Here is a 21489-nt window from a genome sequence, read left to right as displayed (position 1 = left end):
CCTCAGCGAATCCCCGCCCACCCTGCCGCGTCCGATTGGGCGGGGTCGCGAGCTAGGTCACAGGAATCTCCGTCACCTCCCCTGGCCCGCCTCCGAACGAAAGTCTGTGTATGTTGATTCACCTGTATATTGGTCAATCGAAGGAGTCCTTACTGTTATTGGGCAAAAGACGAGTCAGTCACGTAGGTAGGGGGCGGGGATACCAAGTTCCCCGCCCGTAGAAACCGCTGATTGGACAAGTATTTGTTTTCTCTACAGCGGATTGGTGCCGGGAGGCTTTCCCCGCCCAGAAATGTGATCACGTGGCCGTCAACTTTCACCCAGGATGTCTAGCCCCAGACTCTCCCTAGCAACGGAGTGCGGCTCCTGGTTCCCCTAGCAACCGGTCGCTGAGGAAAGGAGCCCGCCGGGAACTGCGCAGAAGCTGAGAATCTGGGGCTGAAACTCAAAGGCTGCGGGAGGACCTGACCTTTTCCCGGAGGAGCCCGCCGGCCGCCCCACCTGGAGGAGGGCCCAGGCCCCCTGGCAGCCTCCTCCCGGCCTCGGTGGAAAAGGACCTGGGGAAACGTTCCCTCTGGGCACAGGCCCCAAATACACACAGGCCTCCAACCCAGAGAGAGGTACCCTGGCCTAGCGATACCTCTTCAAGAGGGCATCACGGACCCTCGCTCCCACCTCTCCACTGCCGCTAACTTGTTCCTCTTGCTTAGTTAGACCTAATCTTCCTCTTGGTGAAGACTTGTGGCTTTGGATGTGGATGCCGAGTCCATGTCTGTCCCTTCCCCAGCCTCAGTTTCCCTTTCTGGGAAATTAGGGCTTTAGGGCTCCCCTCTCTCATGGCTCCTGGAGCTGGCCTGTCATTTAACACCAAGTGTGCACTGGCACCCAGTGACATAGGGTAAATGGTGCGTTTTCTCTTTCTGATTCATGGCCAATAGGGGCTCTATTTTTCAGGTCCAGTTGGACAATTGTTTTGCAGGACAATTCTGGATCTGGTTCTCTGTGAGGAGGCGACTGTGGTGACAGTGGGGTAAAACTCTCTGCGACTTCCCCCACCTACAACGACACTATTGTCAGGCAAGTCACCAAGGACCCTTGATGGGTGGTAGATTATAAACTCCCCGCAGCTGAGCTGCAGAGGCTACACAGAACACTGTGGGCACCAGGGCCGTGGCGAGGTCACAACCGTGGTTGTGGGGCCAAGAGGTGCAGCCTTGCTGGTGGGTGCCAGGCAGGCTGGGTGCCCGTGGGGCCCTGGAGCAGCCCAGGTGCGGCAGCCAAGGGTGGGAGGGGACCGACCTCAGAGTGTCCGTGGCCACCATGACGCCCCAGGGCGCTGTGAAAGGACCCCAGCCCGACCGCCAAGGGAGGCCGGGAAGCAGCCTGGGGAAGAGACATGGTGTTTTCCAGGGAGGATGAGCCGCCTGGGGGACGTGGAGCCCAGGGTGATCGACGACCACATGCTCAAGCAGGCCGTGGGGGAGCAGGGCCCCCAGGAGGAGGCTGGGCAGCTGGCCAAGCAGGAGGGCGTCCTCTTCAAGGACGTCCTGTCCCTGCAGCTGGACTTCCAGAGTGCGTATCCTGGCGGGGCGGGCGCCGGGCAGCCCCAAGTTCCTGCCCAGTCCGTGGTCCTGCCGGGGCAGGAGGCGCAGGACCAGCACCAGGGGCTGTAAAGCGCTGGGTGCCCTTAGCTCTTGAGCACCCAGAGCCCCCCGACTCTGAATACGAGCAGGAAAGGGGACATTCTCCCACTCTCCCACTCGTGGACCACTTGGGCAAGTTCCCAAGGGCGGGGGAGCTTAGGAAGGTGGGCCCGCGTGGTCAGGAAGGCAGGGAGGGGTGCCGCGCTGGGGAGAAGCTTCAGAGGAAGGGCCCGAAACAGGAGGGCAGGGCCCGCAGGAGCCAGGGCAGCCTGGTGGGAGACGTGCCTGCGACCTGGCAGATCCTGTGTCCCATCTGCGAGCCCGGGTGACGGCAGGCCCTGTCTCCCGCACGAGTTGGGGGACAAGGTGAGACAACAAGCCTGCTGCCGGCCTCACTCGGGGAGCCAGTGAGGTGGCACAGGGGGCAGGAGAGGTAGGCACGGGCCCTGCGACCCCCCCAGCCCGGTGCTGGCGGGCCTCGGCAGAGGGCACAGTGATTCTTGTCTCTGCTCTGCCCCGGCCTCCACGCTGGCCTGCGCTCATCAGTCGATAACAGGGGGCTACCGAGACATACCCGAGGCCGGGGTGCTGCGCCAGGCAGGCCGGGCCCAGCCTCACGAAGCCCTTGGGCTGCCCAGAGCAGCAGGCTTCAAGGGGTGGCAGGGTGGGTGTCAGGGGGGCTTTAGACCGCCTCCCGCTGCCCCTCCCCCCCCCACTGTGTACCACGTGCCTCTTCTAGGCCGGGGGCTGCTCTGGGCACCAGGGACTCAACTGGGAACAAAAAAGATAAAAAAACCCCGTCTCCGGGGAGCTCACCTTCAAGGGAGGGGGACACACAAACCTAAGAAGTCCAGTGGTGTGTCCGGAGCTGGTGCGCTTGGAGGAGCGGAGGGCGCAGTGCGCGGGGCTCCGTACGGGTCGGGTCAGGGGCCTCACCCAGGAGGTGATAGTTAAGCAGAGAATAGGGGGCGATGGTAACAGCCCCGTGGAGATGGGTCCAAGGACATTCTTTTAATGAGCACGTTCTAACTCGCTAAGTTCTGGAAGTGCTCACAAAAGCAGACAGGAAAAAGCGGCGTGAACAGCAGCGCTCTGTGGCTTCTAGGAATCCTGGGGACGAGGCCCCGCCTCTAGAATCTTGCACCCACAGTGTGTGCCTGTCACACTGAGCTTTGCTTGGAGCTCTTGGTGGCTGTGACGGGGACCGAGCTCTGCCCGTCTCAGGAGCCAGGGGATGGGGCAGCTGCGGGTCAGGCCCTTCAGCCCGTGCCGGGGCACAGGCCCGTCTTTCCGCCCTCTTGGGCCTGCACCGGCCCAGCGTGTCTCTGCCCACAGACTGCAAGTAGAGACAGGGTCGGAGGGCATGGACATGAAGCGTTTCTGTCCACACAGCCGAAGCACCCTCCCGACGGCCACCCCAGGTGACTGGCCATCCCTGCAGCTTTGCTCTTGTTTGTCACCTGAGGACAGAGTGGGGGGCTGCCTGTGCCCTGGGTCTTGAGCCCAGGCCATCCGAGGGCCAGTGCAGCGCGTCCCTGCCCTGGGGGCTGCCCACCTCCGCCCTGCACCCCACCCACCCTCGGCCCCTGCCAGTCCTCAGGGGCCCCGGGGCAGCAGCCCTCCTCGGGACACCGAGCTCTGGGGGCGGGGTCCTGGTCTCCCCCATGGTCACCGCCGGTCATCCAGCCCCCGGGACGCTGGCACTGCATCCCAACCCTCGCGCAGGCTGGGAGCAGCCCAGGCCGTCCTCGTTTCAGACATTCTCCGCATAGACAACCTCTGGCCCTTCGAGAACCTGCGGAAGCTGCAGCTGGATAACAACGTCATCGAGAAGATCGAGGGCCTGGAGCGCCTCACGCGCCTGGTCTGGCTGGGTGAGCGAGGCCCCCGTCTGACTCCGAGGCGCCAGGGCCCTGCCCAACGGCGCCCACGTGCTGGCCCAGGGAGGCACCGTCATGGCTGGTGGGGGCAGGGCTGGCCGGGGCCGTCCTGAGCCCGGGTGGCCATCCGGGGAGGCTCCCAGAGGCCCAGGCACTTGCCCAGAGCGCCGCGGCCAAGGCACAGCAGCGCTGGGACCCAGACCCAAGCCTGTCTGACCCCAGAGCCACGCGCCTCCATCCCGCCCTCCCGCACGGGCAGCCCGGGCCTGGGCCCCTCCCACTTGGCAGAACACGCTTAGCTGCATGTGCTGCCGGCTGCCAGCCCACAGCAACCCCGCAGGCAGGATCACGCCGCTGGTTCGGGTGTGGGGGCCGAGAGGACGGGCAGCAGAAACAAGCTAGAGCCAGGTCTCCGGGCCGCTAGGCCCGGTCTCTGGCCCCAGACGGCCCCTCCCGGCAGCCCAGCACCTGTAACGCTGCTCCCGGCCTGGGTGACCTGCACGGGCAGGAGACATCTGTCCGTGCAGCAGATGGAGGACGAGAGGGAGGGGCAGCCTGGGCCCGACCCACGCCCCCGCTAGCACCCCGGGTTCCGTGGCTTGTGGCACGGGGATGAGAGAGTCCCGGGGAAGGTTCTGGTAAGAGGTCAGGCTACCCCTCAGAATCGGAAGGCCACCTTTGTCCAGCCAAGCGCTAGTCACCAGGGATGGAACCACCACCAGGAAGAGCTGGGTCCCTGGGGTGCAGGGGAGGGGTGAGGAGAGGGGGTTCGAGGTTCTGCACAGCCCCCACCTGCCCGCACAGGCCCTGCTGGGGGCCCCATCTGCTGTTCCACCGCTGAGGATGAGCTGGAGTCGCCAGAACTGGCCCCCAAAAGCTGATGGCCACATCCCACCCCACTTCACACTCGGGGACGTCCTGCCGGTAGCTTGAAATCGGCAGTGGTAGACTTACACCCCAGAAATCTCGGGGAACGCGGCGTATCAGGTCTGCCCCGCCCACCCCCACTGCTAAACGGCTGCCTGTGGCTGCAGAACAGGACAGGAAGCGGCCCGCGTGGTGCTGGCGGACCAGCTCTGCCGGATCCCAGCTCTGCCAGCGTCCTGACCCATTTTGTACTAGTTACTTCAGCCTCTGGAACATCAGGTTTTTTTGTGTTTTTTTGTTTGTTTGTTTTAGGGCTGCACCCCCAGCATATGGAGGCTCCCAGGCTAGGGGTCCACTCAGAGCTGTAGCCGCCTGCCTCCACCACAGCCACAGCCATGCGGGATCCAAGCCGCATCTTCGACCTGCTCCACAGCTCACGGCAACGCCGCATCCTTAACCCACTGGGCGAGGCCAGGGATCAAACCTGCGTCCTCATGGTTCCTGGCCAGGTTCATCGCTGCTGCGCCACGATGGGAGCCGCTAGCCTCGCTTTCTTTCCGAGCTCTCGCTCCCGGGCATTTTGCCACCAGCCCCTTTGAATCTTGCCTTGTCACCCCTGAGCACAAGTGCCAGCACCTGTGCTGTGACGATTAAACCACGAAACGCCCTGGGACAGCCTGGTGAGGTGGGGACGGTTCTCTGTCTCAACCGTCAGAGGTGACGGTCCCCAGCGAGGCAGCCAGACTTAGACGTGGGAGAACCGAGTTCCCACACCCCCGCGGGCTGGCGGGGACCCCACCCCAAGACGCGCGTCCTGACCTGCGTCTTCCATCCCAGATCGGGGGCCGTAGAGCCGCGAGCCTCTGTCCCCGGTCAGGAGGGTGGGCAGCCGAGCCGGAGAGGCCGCGGGTCTGTTTCGGGACAGTCGCCCTGAACCAGGCCCGGGCCCCGCGGCCCTCGTCCTCCAGACCTGTCCTTCAACAACATCGAGGCCATCGAGGGGCTGGACTCGCTGGAGAACCTGGAGGACCTGAGCCTGTTCAACAACCGCATCTCCAAGGTGGACTCGCTGGACGCCCTGGTCAGGCTGCAGGTGCTGTCGCTGGGCAACAACCGGATCGCGAACCTGACCAACGTGAGCCTGGGCGCCGGGCGGGTGGGCGGGCCTCCAGACCCTTCCCTTTGCCTAGAAACGCGGACCCCCAGCGCTGAGGACGCGGAGACGCCCTCGAAGCCCGCGGGGGCCCGTCTCAGTGCCCGTGTGGGCCTCTCCTGCGGGGCCCTGCCCTGCCCTGCCCTGCCCCCCCCACTCACTCCACAAGCACCTGCGGAGGTGAGGGCCCCTCAGGCGAGCGAGGTGGGGTTCTGCTTTGCCTGCGGAGCGGAGAGGCTCAACACCCCACCCCCGGGCGGGGGCAAGGCCCTGGGAGCCACGCGGCGACCTCAGGAAACTGGCTGAGCCCGGGACAGCAGGAGCCAGCCTGCAGGGGTCACTGAGATGGCGCCGTGCGTGGTGGGGCCACAGTCCAGATGCGGCTTCCCCCCCAGCCCTGCCCCCGAGGCATTCACCCCTCCCACCCTGGCTCGGGGCTGGGCTGTCGAGCGGGCAGAGAGCAGGCTGAGGTGGGCGATGCAGCCTCGGTGCGTCACAGCGGCAGCTGAGGCCGGAGTAGAGGGTGTGGGCGGCACTGAGGAAGGGGGGCTGAGCAGCTTGGGGACAACGGCTCCTTCCGCTCTGCCCGACATCAGCCCTCCCCTGCTGGGTGGGACGGCTTTTTCCAGCCCCCGCAGGTGGACACTCCAGTTGTTTCTCGCCTCCTGCTGTCACACGCAGGCCACATGGGACGTCCTTGACCACGGCCGACTTTGCACCTGGACAGGTGCCTGGAGGCGGAGCTGCTGGGTCTGAGGGCACATGGGCTTTGACCCTTTGATGTATTTTGCCAAACCGCCATCTGTAGAAGTGGGACCGGGTATGAACCCAGCAGCAGTTCTGAGAAGGCCGGTCCCGCTCACCCACCCACGACACGCTGGTACCCAGCCTTTCTCTCTTGGGTGATTTTTTTTTCAGGGCCGCACCTGCAGCCTATGGAAGCTAGGGGTCCAATCGGAGCTACAGCTGCCAGCCTACACCACAGCCACAGCCATGAGGGATCCAAGCCACATCTGTGACCTATGCCACAGCTCAGGGCAACGCCAGATCCTTCACCCACTGAACGAGGTCAGGGATCGAACCCACGTCCCCGTGGATACTTGTTGGATTCGTTAAAAACTAAGTCAGATCCTAACTCCCCACCCCACATACACTTAAAGCTCCACTGGCTCCCCTTCCCCGAACAAAATTCACACTCCCGCCTGCAGCCCCGAGGTCACAGGTGAATCGACGCTGCCTTGTCAACACTCCGGCCTCAAGATCTAGGCAGCCCCTCCCCAGCACGCTGCAGCCTCCTGGCCTCGCTGGGGTCTGGTACAGGGCCCACTCTTTCTTGCCTTGGGGCCTTGGCTTCTACTGGTTTTGCCCCCCCCGCCCCCACCCCCTTGAGCTCTTAAAAGTATTTCCGCCAAACAGTAATGACGACTTTTTAACTTTTTTTTTAATGGCCAGGTGCAGCCTGTGGAAGTTCCTGGACCGGGGGTTGAATGTGAGCTACAGCTGCAGCAATACCAGCTCCTTTAGTCCACGGTGCTGGGCCAGGGACCAAACCCACACCTCCACAGTGCCTCAGGCCGCTGGAGTCAGGTTCTTAACCCACTGTGCCACAGCGGGAACTCTCTTACTTTTTCTTTTTGGGCCATCCTGAGGCATATGGAGGTCCGGGGCAGAGATCGGATCTGAGCTGCCGCTGTGACCTACACCACAGCTGAGGCAACACGGGGTCATTAACCCACTGTGCCAGGCCAGGGATCGAACCTGTGTCCCTGGGTTCCACTGATGCCGATGATCCCATCAGGCCACAGTGGGAACTCCTCTACTTGTTCCCTGCCCCTAGAATGTCAGCTCCTGCTTTGAGGGCTTTGCTCCCACTGTGTCCCCAAGGTTTAGAATAGGTCTGAAGCCTGGCAGGTGCTTGAGGATATTTGTTGAATGAATAAACTCATGACAAAAGGAGTTCCCATCATGGCTCAGCAGTAACGAACCCGACTGGGGTCCATGACGATGTGGGTTCGATCCCTGGCCTCACTCAGTGGGCTAAGGATCCGGTGCTGCTGTGAGCTGTGTTGTAGGCCGGCAGCTGCAGCTCTGATTCAGCCTCTATCCTGGGGACTACCATACGCCATGAGTGCAGCCCCAAAAAGACAAAAACAAACAAAAAAAAACAAATTCCTTCCTAAAAGCAGCTGGGTTTCTTTCTTCTTCCGCACAGCGCAGTAGCTGCTGTCGATGAAGTGCTGGCTTACGTGATGACTTGTTTGTTGACTTTACCAAAGACAGAGCAGAGGGAGAATAAAGTTAGTGGACAGCCCGCCAGCTGCCATCCAGCTGGTCCAGCATACCTATGAGTGAGGCTCCATTTACTGTAAGAGCTTTGGGCTTCGGGTTAGGGCCAGGGCCAGGGTTAGGCTTAAAGCTAGGGTCAGGGTCAGGGTCAGGCTTAGGGCTAGGGTTAGGCTTAGCCTTAGGTTAGGCCTAGGTTTAAAGTCAGTTTTGGGCTTAGTGTTAGGATTAGGCCTAGGGTTAGGTCTAGGCGTATGGTTAGAAAAGCCCTCAGCACTTACTGGTTGGAATATGCCGCCCGTTCTGCATCTGGCAGTGGTGAGAATAGCCAGGCCCACTATTGCCAGTGCTCCTCATGGCGTGTGGCATCTGGCCTCTCTCCACCTACACACCTCGTTCCCATTCCCATGTTGCAGATGAGGAGACTGCAACCCACAGCTGTCAAGCAGCTTTCCCCACCTCCTCGGAGTCCTTCCAATGCCTGTGGCCCGGGCCCCCATCCCCCCATCCCGTCCCTGCTCGCGGAGCTGGCAGCGTGGGCAGGACACAGGCCTTTCTTCCTCTTCTCCCAGGTCATCTACCTGCGGCGATTCAAGGACCTGCGGACGCTCAGCCTCGCCGGGAACCCCGTGGCCGAGCAGGACGACTACAAGATGTTTGTGTGTGCCTACCTCCCGGACCTCGTGTACCTGGACTTCCGGCGCATCGACGACCACACGGCGAGTGTCTCCCTCCGGGTCTCCCGGCCCTGCGTGCGCCCCCGGGCGTCTTGAAAGGAGCGCAGTGGCTCTGGTCCCAGAGCCGTTACGAGAATCGGATTTTGAACCCCAAGTCTCTCAGGTCTGGGTTTTCTCGTTTGGACGATACTTTGAAAGGCTTGATGCTTGCTCATCATAAAACCGTGCAGGGCCTGACACTGCAGCTTCCCGGCCCCTCCCCAAGCATTCTCTCCTTGGTCCTCGGAAGTTTCCAGAAGGCAGACAGCAGTCTGCCTCCTTCTGACTCAGAGGCTCTGTCTGGAAGCACCAAGATTAGCACCAAGGAAAAGGTTTAAGGAGCAGAGTTCTGCAAAGCAGCTCCCCTGACACTCCCTCATCCGCGTGGCTGCCTGTCCCTCACCTGCTAACGCCGCCAGGCTCAGGCCACCAGGCAGCCAGGCCCAGGCAAGGCCGGCGAGGGCTGGGGGCAGGCTGTGGGCTCCCCCTGTTTCTAACAGGCCACTTTTAGGTTGAGGCCCTGGGTTCTGCCTGAAGCCTGGCCCTGAGGCCGAGTGGTCAGTCCCAGCAAAGCACTCAGAATAGGCGGGGCTGTGAGCTTGGGGGGGCTTTGTGTGGGGAGAGGCTGGGGACAGGCAGGAGGACGGTGCTGGGGTTCAGGTCTTGGCCTGCTGCCGGCAGAGGCCCTTGAAGGACCCTGCAGGTTTCAGCAGGTGCTGGTGTTGGGAGCAGAGGGGGCGGGGCCGTGGTCCTGGGAGAGGCGGGGCCGTGGGAACGGAGGGCGGGGCTTGCAGCGGAAGCCTTAGCGCAGCGAAGGCCGCTGGGGCCCCCGCAGCCCCCAGTGCTGGTGGGGGATGGGGTGCAGGCCTGCGGCTGGGGCACCCACCGCCCCTCCCTCCCCGGGGGCATCCCTCTGAGGGCCCCGCCCGCAGGCTGCCCGGCGGATCCCTCCTGTCCGCGGCCGCAGACTCAGGCACTGGGGAGGCTGGCGAGGAAGGACGCCCGTGCCGCCAGACTGGAGCAGTGGCAGAAGGCCGTGCCCTGATGCCCCTTCCTGCTCCTCCCACAGAAGGAGCTGGCGGAGGCGAAGCACCAGTACAGCCTCGACGAGCTGAAGCACCGCGAGAACCTGCTTCAGGCCCAGCAGGAAGATGAGCAGGCCCGGCGGGAGGAGCTGGAGGAGCACAAGGTGCGCCTGCCCCGGCCAGGAGGCCAGTTCGCGAAGGTCCGCAGGGCCCAGGCCCCCAAGCCTGTCTCCTGGTTGAAGACAGCTGGTGCCCAGGGCCGCCTGGTCTGCGGGGGCCGTCACAGTAGGTCACAGCAGGGCCGTCGGGCTGTCCTGTCCCCGCCCCCGCAGCCCCAGGTCCCGCGGCCGCACGAGGGCCAGGACTCTGCAGAAACAGTCCCACAGAGCAGCCCTGCCCCTCCACGCCCTGGCAGGCCCTCCAGCCAGACGGAGCGGGCACCCTTCTGTCTTCGGCCTCCGGTCCTCCGCCCGCACCAGGCCCTGTGCATGTCCATCAGCGCCCTGCCTTCCTGGGCGCTGGGCACCGTGCCCAGGAGCCCCGCTGTGTCTCTGCCCGCAGGCTGCCTTCGTGGAGAATCTGAACGGCCCCTTCCTCTTTGAGAGCATGTATGCTGAGGACGTGGAGGGCAGCAAGCTGGCCTGCCTGCCCGGCGTGGGCGAGCTCCTGGAGACATATCCTTCCATCCACAGCCACCCCACAGGGCCCGGGTGTCCTGGGGAGACCCCTTCCACTCTGCAGGCCTCAGGGCAGCGAGGACCAGAGCTGAGGCACTGCAGCACGTCCGGGGCTCTGCACCCGGTATCTCAGTCTGTCCCTTGCCAATGGACGGGGGTCCTTCTGGATCCCACTTTGTCGCTGGGGAAGCTAAGCTTGGAGATGGGCCTTGTGCAGGTCGCACAGTGAGGGGTCACGGGCTGAGCCTGGGCCTTTGTCATCGCAGCTTAAACGCTGAGTGAGGGATGCAGGATGGGCTGAGCGCTGAGCAGAGGCGGTGAGGAGGGTGACCGTGAGGCAGAGACTTGCTCTCAAACAAATGCCCCGCAAACATCGGGGTGAGGGGGCTCGCATCCCCCACCCCGCCCTCTGCTGCCCTCCTGACCCCAGCCCAGAGCAGCGAGGTGACCTCCGCAGCCTCTGTGTCCACTGCGGCCTGGACATCAGCAGCTCGGAGGCCCAGGTGCAGGCTGCCCAGCTCCCTGGCTGGCCCCCTGCCGCCCCCTCAGGTCCCCCAGAGACTCTCCTCTGCGCCTCCCCCTCCAGGCAGAACTCCTTCCCGAATCCCCCAGGCCCCCAGCTCCACGCCCCTCCCCAGCTGCCGCACCCCAGCCACCGCCAGCCTCCTTAACGGCCGCTCACCTACAGGGACAAGTTCGTCATCATCTGCCTGAACCTATTTGAGTGCGGCCTGAAGCAGCAGGAGAAGCGCAAGGCGGAGCTGGACACCTTCAGCCAGTGTGTCCAGGAGGCCATCCAGGAGAACCAGGAGCAGGGCAGGCAAAGGATCACCAAGTTTGAGGAGACACACCTGCTGGTGGGCCCCGCCCTCCCCCCCTTTCCTGCTCTAGGTGCCCACCCGCCACCTCTGACGACCCCTGACCCATGGTTGTTGTCCCTGTTTCCAGCCATAGCAGCAATAATGCCAGGTCCTTAACCCAATGAGCCACCAGGGAGCTCCATTTATATCTCTTACTCTGTAAACTCTTTGCCCTTGTAACAGGCCCTTACCCATTTTTCCATTTGGTTTTTGGTTTCTATCTCTGTATCTCTATTAAAAAAAAATTTACAGAGTTCCCACTGTGGCACAGCAGTTAAGGATCCAGTGTTTTCTCTACAGAGGTGTGGGTTTGATCCCCGGCCCTGCACAGTGGGTTAAGGATCTGGCGTTGCCATAGCCATGGTGAAGGTTGAAGCTGCAGCTCAGCTTGGATCCCCGGCCTGGGAACTTCCATATGCCGTGGGTGTGCCCCGCCCCCAAAAGAGCAGAAAGAATTTTCTTTGTAGGCTCTTTATAGAGTGAGGCATTAGCTCTGTCAGTGAAATGTTCGGGGAGCAAATTTTTTTTTTTTTTTTGTCTTTTTGCTATTTCTTTGGGCCGCTCCTGCGGCCTATGGAGGATCCCAGGCTAGGGGTCCAATCAGAGCTGTAGCCGCCGGCCTACGCCAGAGCCACAGCAACGCGGGATCCGAACCACGTCTGCAACCTACACCACAGCTCACGGCAATGCCGGATCCTTAACCCGCTGAGCAAGGGCAGGGACTGAACCCACAACCTCATGGCTCCCAGTCGGATTCGTTAACCACTGCGCCACGACGGGAACTACCCGGGGAGCAAATATTTTCCCAGTTTGTCATTTTGTCTATGGTGCTTTTGATACTCACAATTTTAAAACATTTTATGTAGCAGAATTGCCGACCTCTTCTCCTGGGGACGGGTAGAAAGGGCTTCTGCACTCGGGTCGTTTAGGAAAGGTCCCCCACTTTGTCCTCACGTGCTTTTGTGGCTTTATTTTTACCTTTCGTCTGGGCCCTGGCGGGAGTGTCTGCGGGTCAGGTTGAGCCAGTGAGGGGGCTGGTCTTCTCCAGACGAGGCAGCCGTGACCCCAGTCACGCCCGTGACTCTGAGGGCATTGCGTCCGTCGCTAGAGACGGGCTGGCACTGGGTGCAGGCTGGGATGCACGTGCTCTGCAGCTCACGAGCGCCCGCCTTGCCGACAGACCTGCCTCTGCTCCTTTGTGGGGCGTGTGCGGGCCCAGCCGGCTCCCACAGGCTCGGCCTGCGTGCGTTCCTGCTGCGGGTCCCTGTGTTTTCGGCTGCCCTGTGGTACATGCATTTCCCAGGCCAGGAATCAGGCCTGAACCACAGCTGCAACCTACACCAGATCCTTTGCCCACTCTGCCAGGCTGGGGACTGAACCTGCGTCCTGACCCTGCAGAGACGCTGCCAGTCCCATTGTGCCAACAGTGGGAACTCCAAGGGCTTCTTATCAGAGTCTGGCAGCGCTGGGAGCCGAGCCCCTGTGGGAGCCGGGACCTCACAGACGCCGCCTCACCCCCAGGCCTTGTGAGCCTGGACCTGAGAAGACGAGGTTCAGAGCCCGAAGGTGGCACGGTGACCCAGGGAGAGCCACAGAGTCCTTGTGACTCTGAGGCCACTGCTCCTCCCCCGTGAGCTAAGGACGCAGCAGCTGGCAGAGGCCCTGCCCTGACAGCCTCGGCCGGGGTCGGGCGGCGCGGCCCCGGGCTCCACGTTCCTCCCCACGAGCCACAGGGCCGCCTCCCGTCTTGGTAACTACGGCCACGCTCAGCGCTGGGTTCCTAAAGCACAGGCTTTGTTTCCAGAGCCTGAGTGCCATCCGGGACGCGTCTGAACTGACCACCTTGGAGACGAGGCTAGTGGCGTGCAGAGAGCGCGTCGCCGAGCTGTTCAACTCGCTCATGATGCTGGAGATGCAGCTGGCGGAGCAGCTGGAGGTGAGCGGGGCCTTCCCGGGAGCGCCTCGCCCCTGCCGGAGGGAGGCGTCCCAGTGACGTGGCGTGGTGGCGACGGGGGCCTTCTCTTCTTCTACTGCTTTTCGTTGCGGTTATGAGGGGTCCTCGTGCAGCACTCGTTCCTCTGGAACGCTGACCCGTCCGAAGGAACTTCTTAACGCGAATCCTAACGCGAGCAGAGCCCAGGAGCCGTCCAGGTGCTGCGCTCCCCCCACCCTGGGAGGAAACCAAGGCTCCAGCGGCACAGCCTGCAGTCGCGGCATCTCAGGGCCATGCGAGGAGCCTGTGGTTTAGCTTCCTAAGGTCCTGGGCAGCCAGGTGGACCCGTGCGTTTATGAGGCTGTGGGGGCCGGGGCTGAAGGGCACAGATGACAGGGACCTTGGTGCAAGCTGCGCTGGCGGGAGACAGCGTCTCACCAGGGCCTCACTTGTCAAGTGTCGTGTCACACAGGAGAGGTGCCCCACCGCAGCGGGGGTGCTTGTCCCACCCCCACCCGCCAGCAGGCTCCAGCGCTGCAGAAAGCAACCGCGAGCACTGGCAGGGGTGGGGGCTCAGGCAGTGGCTTGCAACCTTCGAGCAGGGGGAGCCCCTTTTCACTGTCCCCGGATTCTCCAGAACCTGCGCGCTGGCGTCGCAGCCGGGTCCCAGAGACCCGAAGCTCCAGGGCGGAGTCGGGCTTTACAGTGACCCTGCTTTTGTTCATTGCAAGAGTTCACACGTTCGAAAACGTTTAATTGGCTCAGCCTGCAGCCTCAGACTCCCATGCCACTGCCCTGCGGCAGGTCAGAGGCATGGCCCGTCCCTCTGGCTCACAGGGAGCAGCTCTCACCTTGGCACCTGGGCGAGGCCGGGTGCCTTGCAGAGCAGTGGGGCGCAGCGGTGCGGGGAGGCCCCGGGGGTGGGGGTGGGGCCGAGAGGCCTGCAGGCAGGTGCCCTGAGAGCGAGAAACCTGGGTAAGAGGCACAGTGGCCAGGGTTTCCTCTCTGCCAGACACCCCGCAAGGCATTCGGTGAGAAGAAACCCACTGACGCGTCACTGCCATCTCATGAGATGTGTCACTATGCAGAGGAAGCCCACTTCACAGATGGGGAAGTAGAGGCGGCGCCGGGGAGTTAAAGCCCCAGGGTTACACAGCGTGGTGGAGCTGGCAGGCAGCCTGGCTCTTAGCGACTCCCTCCCTGCTTCTTTGGAAGTGGAGGCAGGTGCCACGGAGGAGCCCGAAGGAAGGTGGTGGCTGCGTGCGCATGCTGAGGGGCCAGCCAGGGCTGGGGCAGAGGCCCGGAGAAGGCCACGAACCTCCGAGTGGCTGCTGGGGAGCGGCTGGGAGGGAGAGCGGGCAGGGTCGCGGCATGGCGCCGCCCGGGAAGGTCCGCGGTCGGTCGGAGGCGCCGCTCCAGCCTAAGGAGCGCCTTCAGCCGGCGCGCAGCCCGGGGCGTCCAAGCCTAAACGAGCGCGGTGGCGGCCTCCTTGTCGTTTTCAGGAGACCATAAGCCTATTTGAAAGGAACATCGCCGACCTGGTGGGACTGTTCGTTGAAAACGTCCAAAGCCTATATCCTTTCCTGAGGACCTTCCGTGGGGGGCGTGCGGCCCGTGCTGGGGGTCACCTGGCCTGCGCCAGCGCTCCTGGCCTCTAGGGGGCTGGGTGCAGGGACCTGCCTTTTTAACCAAAAGAAGTGGGGTTCCCTCCCAGGTGGCAACTGTGGGGTCACATGCCTGCCCCTCCCATTGCCACCAGTGCCCCAGACGCGTTGCAGGGATAGTTAAAAATCAGCGCTCTTGTAATCAGACTTCCACTCTTACCGGAAATGCCAACGCCGCGTTTGGTTTACAGAAAGATGTCTGTCTCGGGGGCCCCGTCGTGGCGCAGCGGAAACAAATCCGACTAGGACCCATGAGGTTGACGGTTCAATCCCTGGCCTCGCTCAGCGGGTGAAGGATCCGGCGTTGCCGTGAGCTGTGGTGTAGGCCGCAGACACGGCTCAGATCCTGCGTTGCGGTGGCTGTGGTGGACCCCTAGCCTGGGAACCTCCATATGCCGAGGGGGCGGCCCTAAGAAGCCAAAAAAACAAAAAGGTCTCTTTCTCCACCAACATGAGACTAAACAGGACCCTATTTAGTGGGAATCTGCAGCTTTGAGATTAGAGTGTAAAACCTCCCGTTTTTCCACTGAGGAGAAAAGCCCACCTTCAAAGGATAGAAACCTGGCAACCACCTGGAATGTTCCAGGGATGTTCTCTGACCCCCCGGCACAGTGGCGCCTGGTTAGAGTTTGGAAGGCCCCCCATCGGGGGCTGCCTGGCAGGCTGCTGCTCACAGCCCAGGTCCTGACCTCACCAGGAGGCCTCACTCCGGGACACCCCGCCCTGCGCACGCCCTCGGGGCGGGGCGGCCTCGGTGCCGAGGAGGCTGCCTGCTCATCCGTGATGAGATGGTCAGGAGAAAGGTTAGGTTAGGAGCGGACATTTGGGGCTCAGAGGTTCACCCCAGAAGTCACCCCGTCCTGTCCTCCTGGGTCCGAGGTCCTGCGGGGGCGCAGAGCTCTGGAGGCAGCCTCCACCAACTGAGGCCTCAGGGTGGGCCGCAGGGCCGGCTGGGAAGCTGGGGAGGACCTTCCCGGCCCGGGAGGCGGCCTGTGCAAAGGCCTGCAGGACAGGTGCCTTCCAAGAGGCCTCTCGGTTCCGACCCGGCGGGAGCTCTGGAGCTGCGTTAGAAGGGGCTGGAGCGGAGGGAGGCGGTGGGGATGGAGACGAGGGACGAGCGGGACCCGGGGCCAAAGGGAGGGCCCTGCCCGGGGGGTGGGGGGGCTGCTCGTCCCGCCCCGGCTTAACTCGCGCCGCACGATGGCTCAGTGCCGGGACCTGGAGAACCACCACCACGAGAAGCTCCTGGAGGCCGCCATCAACACCCTGGAGAAGACGGTCAAGGGCGAGCTGGACGAGGACCTGCCCGACGACGTGCGGGCGGTGAGCGCGGGGGCGAGCGGGGGGCGGCGGCACTCAGCGGTCAGAAGCACTGCTGGGGTCTCTGGCCCAGCACCCCAGGGAGGAGCGCTCAGGCCCCGGGTCTCCTGCGCTGAGGTCCAGCAGCAGGTGTGCCATGCTCTGGGAAGGGCGCCCCTTTCCTTCCTTCGCCACTGACACCCCCAGGGCCAATGGGTCAAGCCCCACCGCCCCTGGCGGCACCACTGGCCTTCCCGCCCTCCAGGCAGCGGCCCCAGACCCTCTGAAAGGCCAAACCCGGCCATCGTGGGCTTGTGCACAACCCGCCCTTGGGGCTTTCTCTTAGCTGCCGTCCCCCAGGCGCACTTGTCCCCAGGCCGCCTGTGTGTGGCCCTCCTCGCTCAGACCTCAGCTCCCTGTCAGCTCCGTGGAGACGCCCACCGTCTCCATCGCAGGCCGGTTATCCCTGCCAGGGCCCTGGCACGGGTCCACGCTGTTGTCAGTGACTTGCCTGGGCAACCCTGGAAGCCAAGGACACGTCTCACCACCACGCACGCCCAGTATCTGAGCTCCTGGCAGACTCACGTGGTCAGGGGCCCCCGTGTCACCTCCTTCCTTCCCAAACACCAGCAGACACTGTGTCCGCCAGACACCGGCAAGTGTCATCATGCCGGGCAGCCCCCAAGAGCCATGCTGGAGCCCCCAACGGACGGTCCACGGGCCACGAGTTCTTTGGGACTCTGCTCCCGGGTCTGGGTCACACACAAAGGGGCCACCTCCCCCTGCCAGGACGGCTCTGCCCTGCGCCACCTGATGCCTGTTTGTGTGGCCCTGGGACACTCGGGCTGCTGGCTGGCTGGGGCTAGCAACAGAAGCCCACTCTCTGGGGCTCGTGCGGACAAGTTAACTCCCAAAGGACCCTTGGGGGGTAGCTCTGTTACACACTCTGGTCTGCAAACAGGACGCTGGGGAGGGGGCCTCAGAGACGATGCTGCTTGAGGACCTGGCTTCAAACCCGGGCACTCCTGCCCTCTCGAGTCCTGCGGTGCCCTGGGAGGGTTCGGGGGACCAAGGCGCACAGCCAGCCTCGCTCCCCAGGTGCCCTCAACATCCACTAGCTGCAACACGGGGTCCGGGCAACAGGAGACCTGCGGGTCCAGGAGGGTGCACTCGAGTGACAGAGCGGGACTGGGCCAGCAGCCAGGTCACCCGCTGCTCCTCCCGTGGGCTGTGCCGGCCAGCATGCCTGGCCTCCGAGCGCAGTGCAGACAGGCCTTCCCCTGGAAAGAAGTCTGTGGCCAGGAAAGTGGGCAACTGTGAGACGAGGTTGAAAGCCTGTTTTCCACGTGAATTCCCAGAACCTTCTCTGGAAAAACGCTTTGAGCCAAGAACATCACATCGGAAGGGTCCTGGGGGGGTGTGGCTCGCCCAGGTGCAGCCAAGCACGGAGTACTCTGCCGGCGGAGAAACTAACCCTCGAGATCCACCGCCCGTATTTTGGAGACTGTTAGGGTGGCCACTCCAGCAAGCCCGCCTGCACCTCTGCCCCGCCCTCCTGCAGGTGTAAGCTGGCAGGTGCTTCGCTGTCCCCTCCCCGCAAAGCGGAAGCGGCCGCTGGCAAAGGCTCCGGCAGCGCTCCCTGCTCTGGACTCTGGGCTGTCGGGGCAAGTGGCCTGTGCACAGCACATGAACACACCTGGACCGGCCAGGCCTGGCGGGGGGTCGCTCCCCGCAGTGTCCCACGCGGTGTAGGACTCGGGGGGAGCAAGAAGGCAGGAGCCCAAGGGGGCCCAGGTCTGACAGGGGTGACTCCATCCGTTTGGGGGCCCTCCATCCTCAGAGCAGCCTCAGTCCCTCGACCAGCCTCATGCGGCCCACCAAGTGGGCGGGTCTCAGGCGTGTCGGGCTTGAGAACCTCGGGGAGGTCCCCCTGGGCCCTCTCCTGGCGTGGGCACCAGAAATGAGCCAGAGGAAGTGGGAACGCAGGGTGGGCGCCACTTCCCCTGGTGGGGGCCCCTTTCCCTCTGGCTCTGGCGGCCTCTGACCCGGGCAGCGGAAGCCAGACCGACTCTCGCGCCCTGTCCCGCTCCTCCCCAGCTCTTTGTCGACAAAGACACGCTGGTCAATGCGGTCGGGGCGTCGCACGACGTCCACCTCCTCAAGATCGACAGTCGGGAGGACGAGCTGGTGACCAAGGTCCACGCCTGGTGCACACACCTGCTGGACCAAGTGAGTGACCACCCGCGAGGTGCACCTGGGGGCGGGGCGGGCGGGCGGGGGGGGGGACTGCGAGGTCAGGGACCCGCGGCCTCGCCGCAGATCCACAGGGACGAGATCGCGAGGAACCGCAAGCGCGTGAAGGAGATCAGCCAGTACGCGGACCACGCGCAGAGGGAGCTGGACGCCCTGGAGTGCGCCGAGCTCCTGGACTAGGGCGGCAGCCCCGCGCCCTCTCCAGACGGAGAGAAGAATAAAGGCCTCTGCGGCACCTCTCCCCGCCTCCGTGCCCCCGTCGAGCAGTGGGTGTCTGCTGAGGGGGACTGCCAGGCCGCCGCCGCCGCCCCCGCTGCCGCCGCCGCCCTGGGGGAGGCTGTCACATCCCCCCCCACCCCCACCACTGGTGCCGCTCCCAGCGTCCCCCCCCCCCGAGCACGGGCGGGGGTGCGGTTCCAAGAGCCTCTGCGCCTGAAGCTTGCAGATGGACCCTGCTTCCCGCCCGCCCTCGGGGCCTGCAAGGCGGCCGTGCGGGGAGGGCCTCAGGGCTCCCTGAACAGGACACGTGCAGGTCAGGCGGCCTCGCTTAGGCTTTTCACCCAGAAACAAGGAAGACTGCCTACTTCCAGGGTTCATCATTTTTGCTAAGACTGGGGACACAAGCAGGTTGGACCAAGAAGGACTCACGTTGGAAAGATCGTTTGATTAAAAACCAAGAAAAAAGAAAAGCCTTGGGGCTGAGGGCTGCGCAGTGAGCCCTGCGGGGAGGCGGGACGAGGGGCGCGGACTCTGGGCCCCAGCACTTCCAGGGGACTGACGTGTAAGGACAGGAGTCTCTCGAGCTCGCAGCCTCACCCCTGCAGGAGCTTGTGCTTGACCGTCGTGCTCTCGGAGCAGAGGTGGACGAAGAGGGCGCCCGCGGCCGTGCGCGCCCGCAGCTCCCGCAGCTCATAGTCGTGGGCCCACTCGATGCTGCCCCACTTCTGCATCTGAGGGGAGGACGGGTCAGGCCGCTGGGTGATGGGCCAGAGCTGCGTTCCCTCATGGCTGGGCTGAGGGTGGAGGCTCCGATCTCATCCCAACACACGAGACACGGGGGAGTGGTGGTTGGGCGGGCACAGCAGGTGGGCAAAGCCGGCACTGCACTGGGGCACGGGTGCGGGCGGGGACCGGGGGGACCCACTGCTGGGTGGGCCAGGCGCCCACTGCAGGTGCATCTCCCTGAACGCCGGCCCCTCCTGCAGGGGGCTGCTTCACTCACGCACTGCCTCCCCCAGTCGGGCCACCGAGTGGGTGTGATAAATAAGCCAGCCAGGGCCACGCCGTCGCTTCGGCCCTGACTCCTGGGGAAGCCGATCCTGCAGAGGCCCCTCGGGCCTGCACGCTGAGGGCTGCAGACTCTCCCTAGGACTCAGAGGCCCGGACAGGGAACTCAGGATCTGCCTTGCCTGCATCCTGGGCGGCCCAGAGCAGCACCTTACACTCTCAGAGAAGTGTTTTGTGGGATGGAGCCTGAGGCTCAGAGAATGAAAGCCTGGCTTGGGTCTCGCAGCCAAAAACTGGGCCTGGACAGGAGCCAGGGTTCCCGACACCGCCCCCCCCGCCCCACAGTCGTCGACCCCAGCTCGCCCTCTTCCCACCAACCTCCCTGACATCTGGGGAGCACCCAGCCTCACTCGCGACACGGAACGGCTTCTTCCCCTGGCATTTCTCTGAGCAAACGATGGGACCAGCGTGGGAAATACTGTCATCATGAAAGGGTTTTCCCCCCGCTAGGGGCCATGTGGAACTGCAATTAGCCTTGGGAAGCTGGAGAGGGGACGAGGGGACCGCAGACAACGCCGTCCAGATTCCGGGTCAGAAACTGCAAGCTCAGCGCAGCAGAGCCCACAAAACCAAACCTGGGACGATGGCAGCCACCTGCCCAGCCTGCAGGTGGCCCTGTGCACACGGCCGGCACCCAGGCTCAGCCTCCACAAGCACGGATGGGGCTCCTGGTCATTTTAGGGGACCACATTCCTCCTCCATTGCAGAGGGGGCGCCAAGCCAGCCTCCACCGACTTATGGGGAGCGAGCGGGGCCTCCGGCTCCCCCTGTGTGAGGCAGGCAAACAGGAGCCCCCAGGCGGCCAGGTGCTGAGAGGAGGCGGTGAGGCCAGGAGGGAGGCCGAGCTCCCTGCCATGGTGCATGATGGACAATGCCTTTCTCAGCCCCTGGAGTTCGGTTTCCACGCGAGCTCGGAAGCGCGTGGGGCAGCTTTACTGCAACGCGCTTCAGTGCGTCTGAACGGGGGCACCCAAGTCTCGCACCCACCTGGTACTCCTCCTCCAGGCGCGACAGCAGCACGGCCCGCTCCACCGTCAGGTACAGGTCGATCAGGCCCAAGGTCAGCACCATGGACTTGAGCTGGGTCACCACAAACTCGATCCCTTCAGGGACACAGGCCAGGTCAGGACATGGGGCGCCTCACCCTGCAGAGGGCGTCACCACATCGCTCCCTGCGAGTCCCTGAGCCCCAGTGAGGGGGGTGTGTGTGGGACGCTTCCCCACACTTCTCCAGGGGCGTCTGCTCCACCCCCAAGACCCCAGCACCACGTACCTTGTAGGGCCCACATGTTATAAGACGCCAGGTGGCTGACCAGTGCCTCTCGAGTCCGGGCGGGGATGCTGGGCCCCAGGATGCTGGTGGAGGAGCTGATCTCCACGCCGTACCTGAAAGGAAGAGGCGTCGCGTGTCCCTGTCCCACTGGGAGGCCGGCTCCCGCCTGGGCCCAAAGTCCTGGCCTGCGGCACACCTGGTCCAGGGCCCCGTCGGGGATTCTGGGAGCAGCTGGCCTGGCAGTCGGTGGCCCCCTGACCCAGTAATTTCCTGTCTCCCAAGAACAAAGCCAGAGGAGGAGACGTGGCCCTGGAAGATACAGGGCTGGCACGCAAGGGAGCAGGGCTCACGCCGAGCCGCCCAAGGACCTCACTCCTTTGCCCGAACGCCCATCAGAACCCTGGCCTACCCGCTTCCTAACCTTTTAAGAAAGTTTTTCACCTTGGAGCTATAAAGGACTTTGTTTTCCGTTTTTGGCCAGGCTGAAGCACATGGAGTTGCTGGGCCAGGGATCAGATCTGAGCCACAGTCAGGACCCAAGCTGCGGCTGTGGCTATGCCGGATCCTTACCCACTGTGCCCGGCTGGGGATGGAACCTGGGTCCCAGCACTCGTGCTCAATAGCAGACGCACCATAAACAACTTTTTTTTTGGTCTTTTGAGGGCCTCACCCACGG

General features: G+C 63.7%; 2 protein-coding genes and 1 long non-coding RNA gene across 9 annotated transcripts in view; 1 reads left to right on the top strand and 2 right to left on the bottom strand.

The window, feature by feature from the left end:
• DRC3 (dynein regulatory complex subunit 3) lies at positions 287-18942 on the top strand. Of its 6 annotated transcripts, none has more exons than XM_021067999.1 (14): positions 296-620; positions 980-1077; positions 1411-1572; positions 3401-3517; positions 5359-5525; positions 8399-8545; positions 9612-9767; positions 10129-10241; positions 10927-11101; positions 12909-13040; positions 14540-14610; positions 15901-16024; positions 18098-18229; positions 18299-18942. In XM_021067999.1, exons 3-14 carry the CDS (start codon positions 1416-1418, stop codon positions 18431-18433), a joined length of 1626 nt encoding a protein of 541 aa, XP_020923658.1. In that variant the 5' UTR covers positions 296-620; positions 980-1077; positions 1411-1415; the 3' UTR covers positions 18434-18942. The 6 variants fall into 6 exon arrangements, with proteins under 6 accessions (XP_020923662.1, XP_020923663.1, XP_020923658.1 ...); XM_021068001.1 differs by having other exon boundaries at positions 300-620; positions 9612-9731; XM_021068000.1 differs by having other exon boundaries at positions 300-620; positions 18320-18942.
• On the bottom strand, positions 12055-18091 carry LOC110256135. Its single transcript, XR_002337413.1, has 2 exons — positions 14862-18091; positions 12055-14551 (listed from the first exon to the last, which is right to left on the bottom strand). It is a non-coding gene; the product is annotated as an uncharacterized LOC110256135 (long non-coding RNA).
• Positions 18898-21489, bottom strand: part of ATPAF2 (ATP synthase mitochondrial F1 complex assembly factor 2) — a 15569-nt gene continuing 12977 nt past the window's right edge. For both annotated transcript variants that reach the window (XM_021068019.1, XM_021068020.1), the window contains exons 6-8: positions 20814-20926; positions 20528-20643; positions 18898-19203 (exon numbers count right to left, since the gene is read on the bottom strand). In XM_021068019.1, coding sequence (XP_020923678.1) covers positions 19066-19203; positions 20528-20643; positions 20814-20926 — 367 coding nt within the window. In that variant the 3' untranslated portion in view covers positions 18898-19065. The remainder of the gene's footprint in view (positions 19204-20527; positions 20644-20813; positions 20927-21489) is intronic.

The sequence above is a fragment of the Sus scrofa genome, chromosome 12, assembly GCF_000003025.6.
Source record: "Sus scrofa isolate TJ Tabasco breed Duroc chromosome 12, Sscrofa11.1, whole genome shotgun sequence".
NCBI lineage: Eukaryota > Metazoa > Chordata > Mammalia > Artiodactyla > Suidae > Sus > Sus scrofa.
Note: the sequence above shows the minus strand (reverse complement) of the source record. Positions and strands in the feature narration are given on the sequence as shown.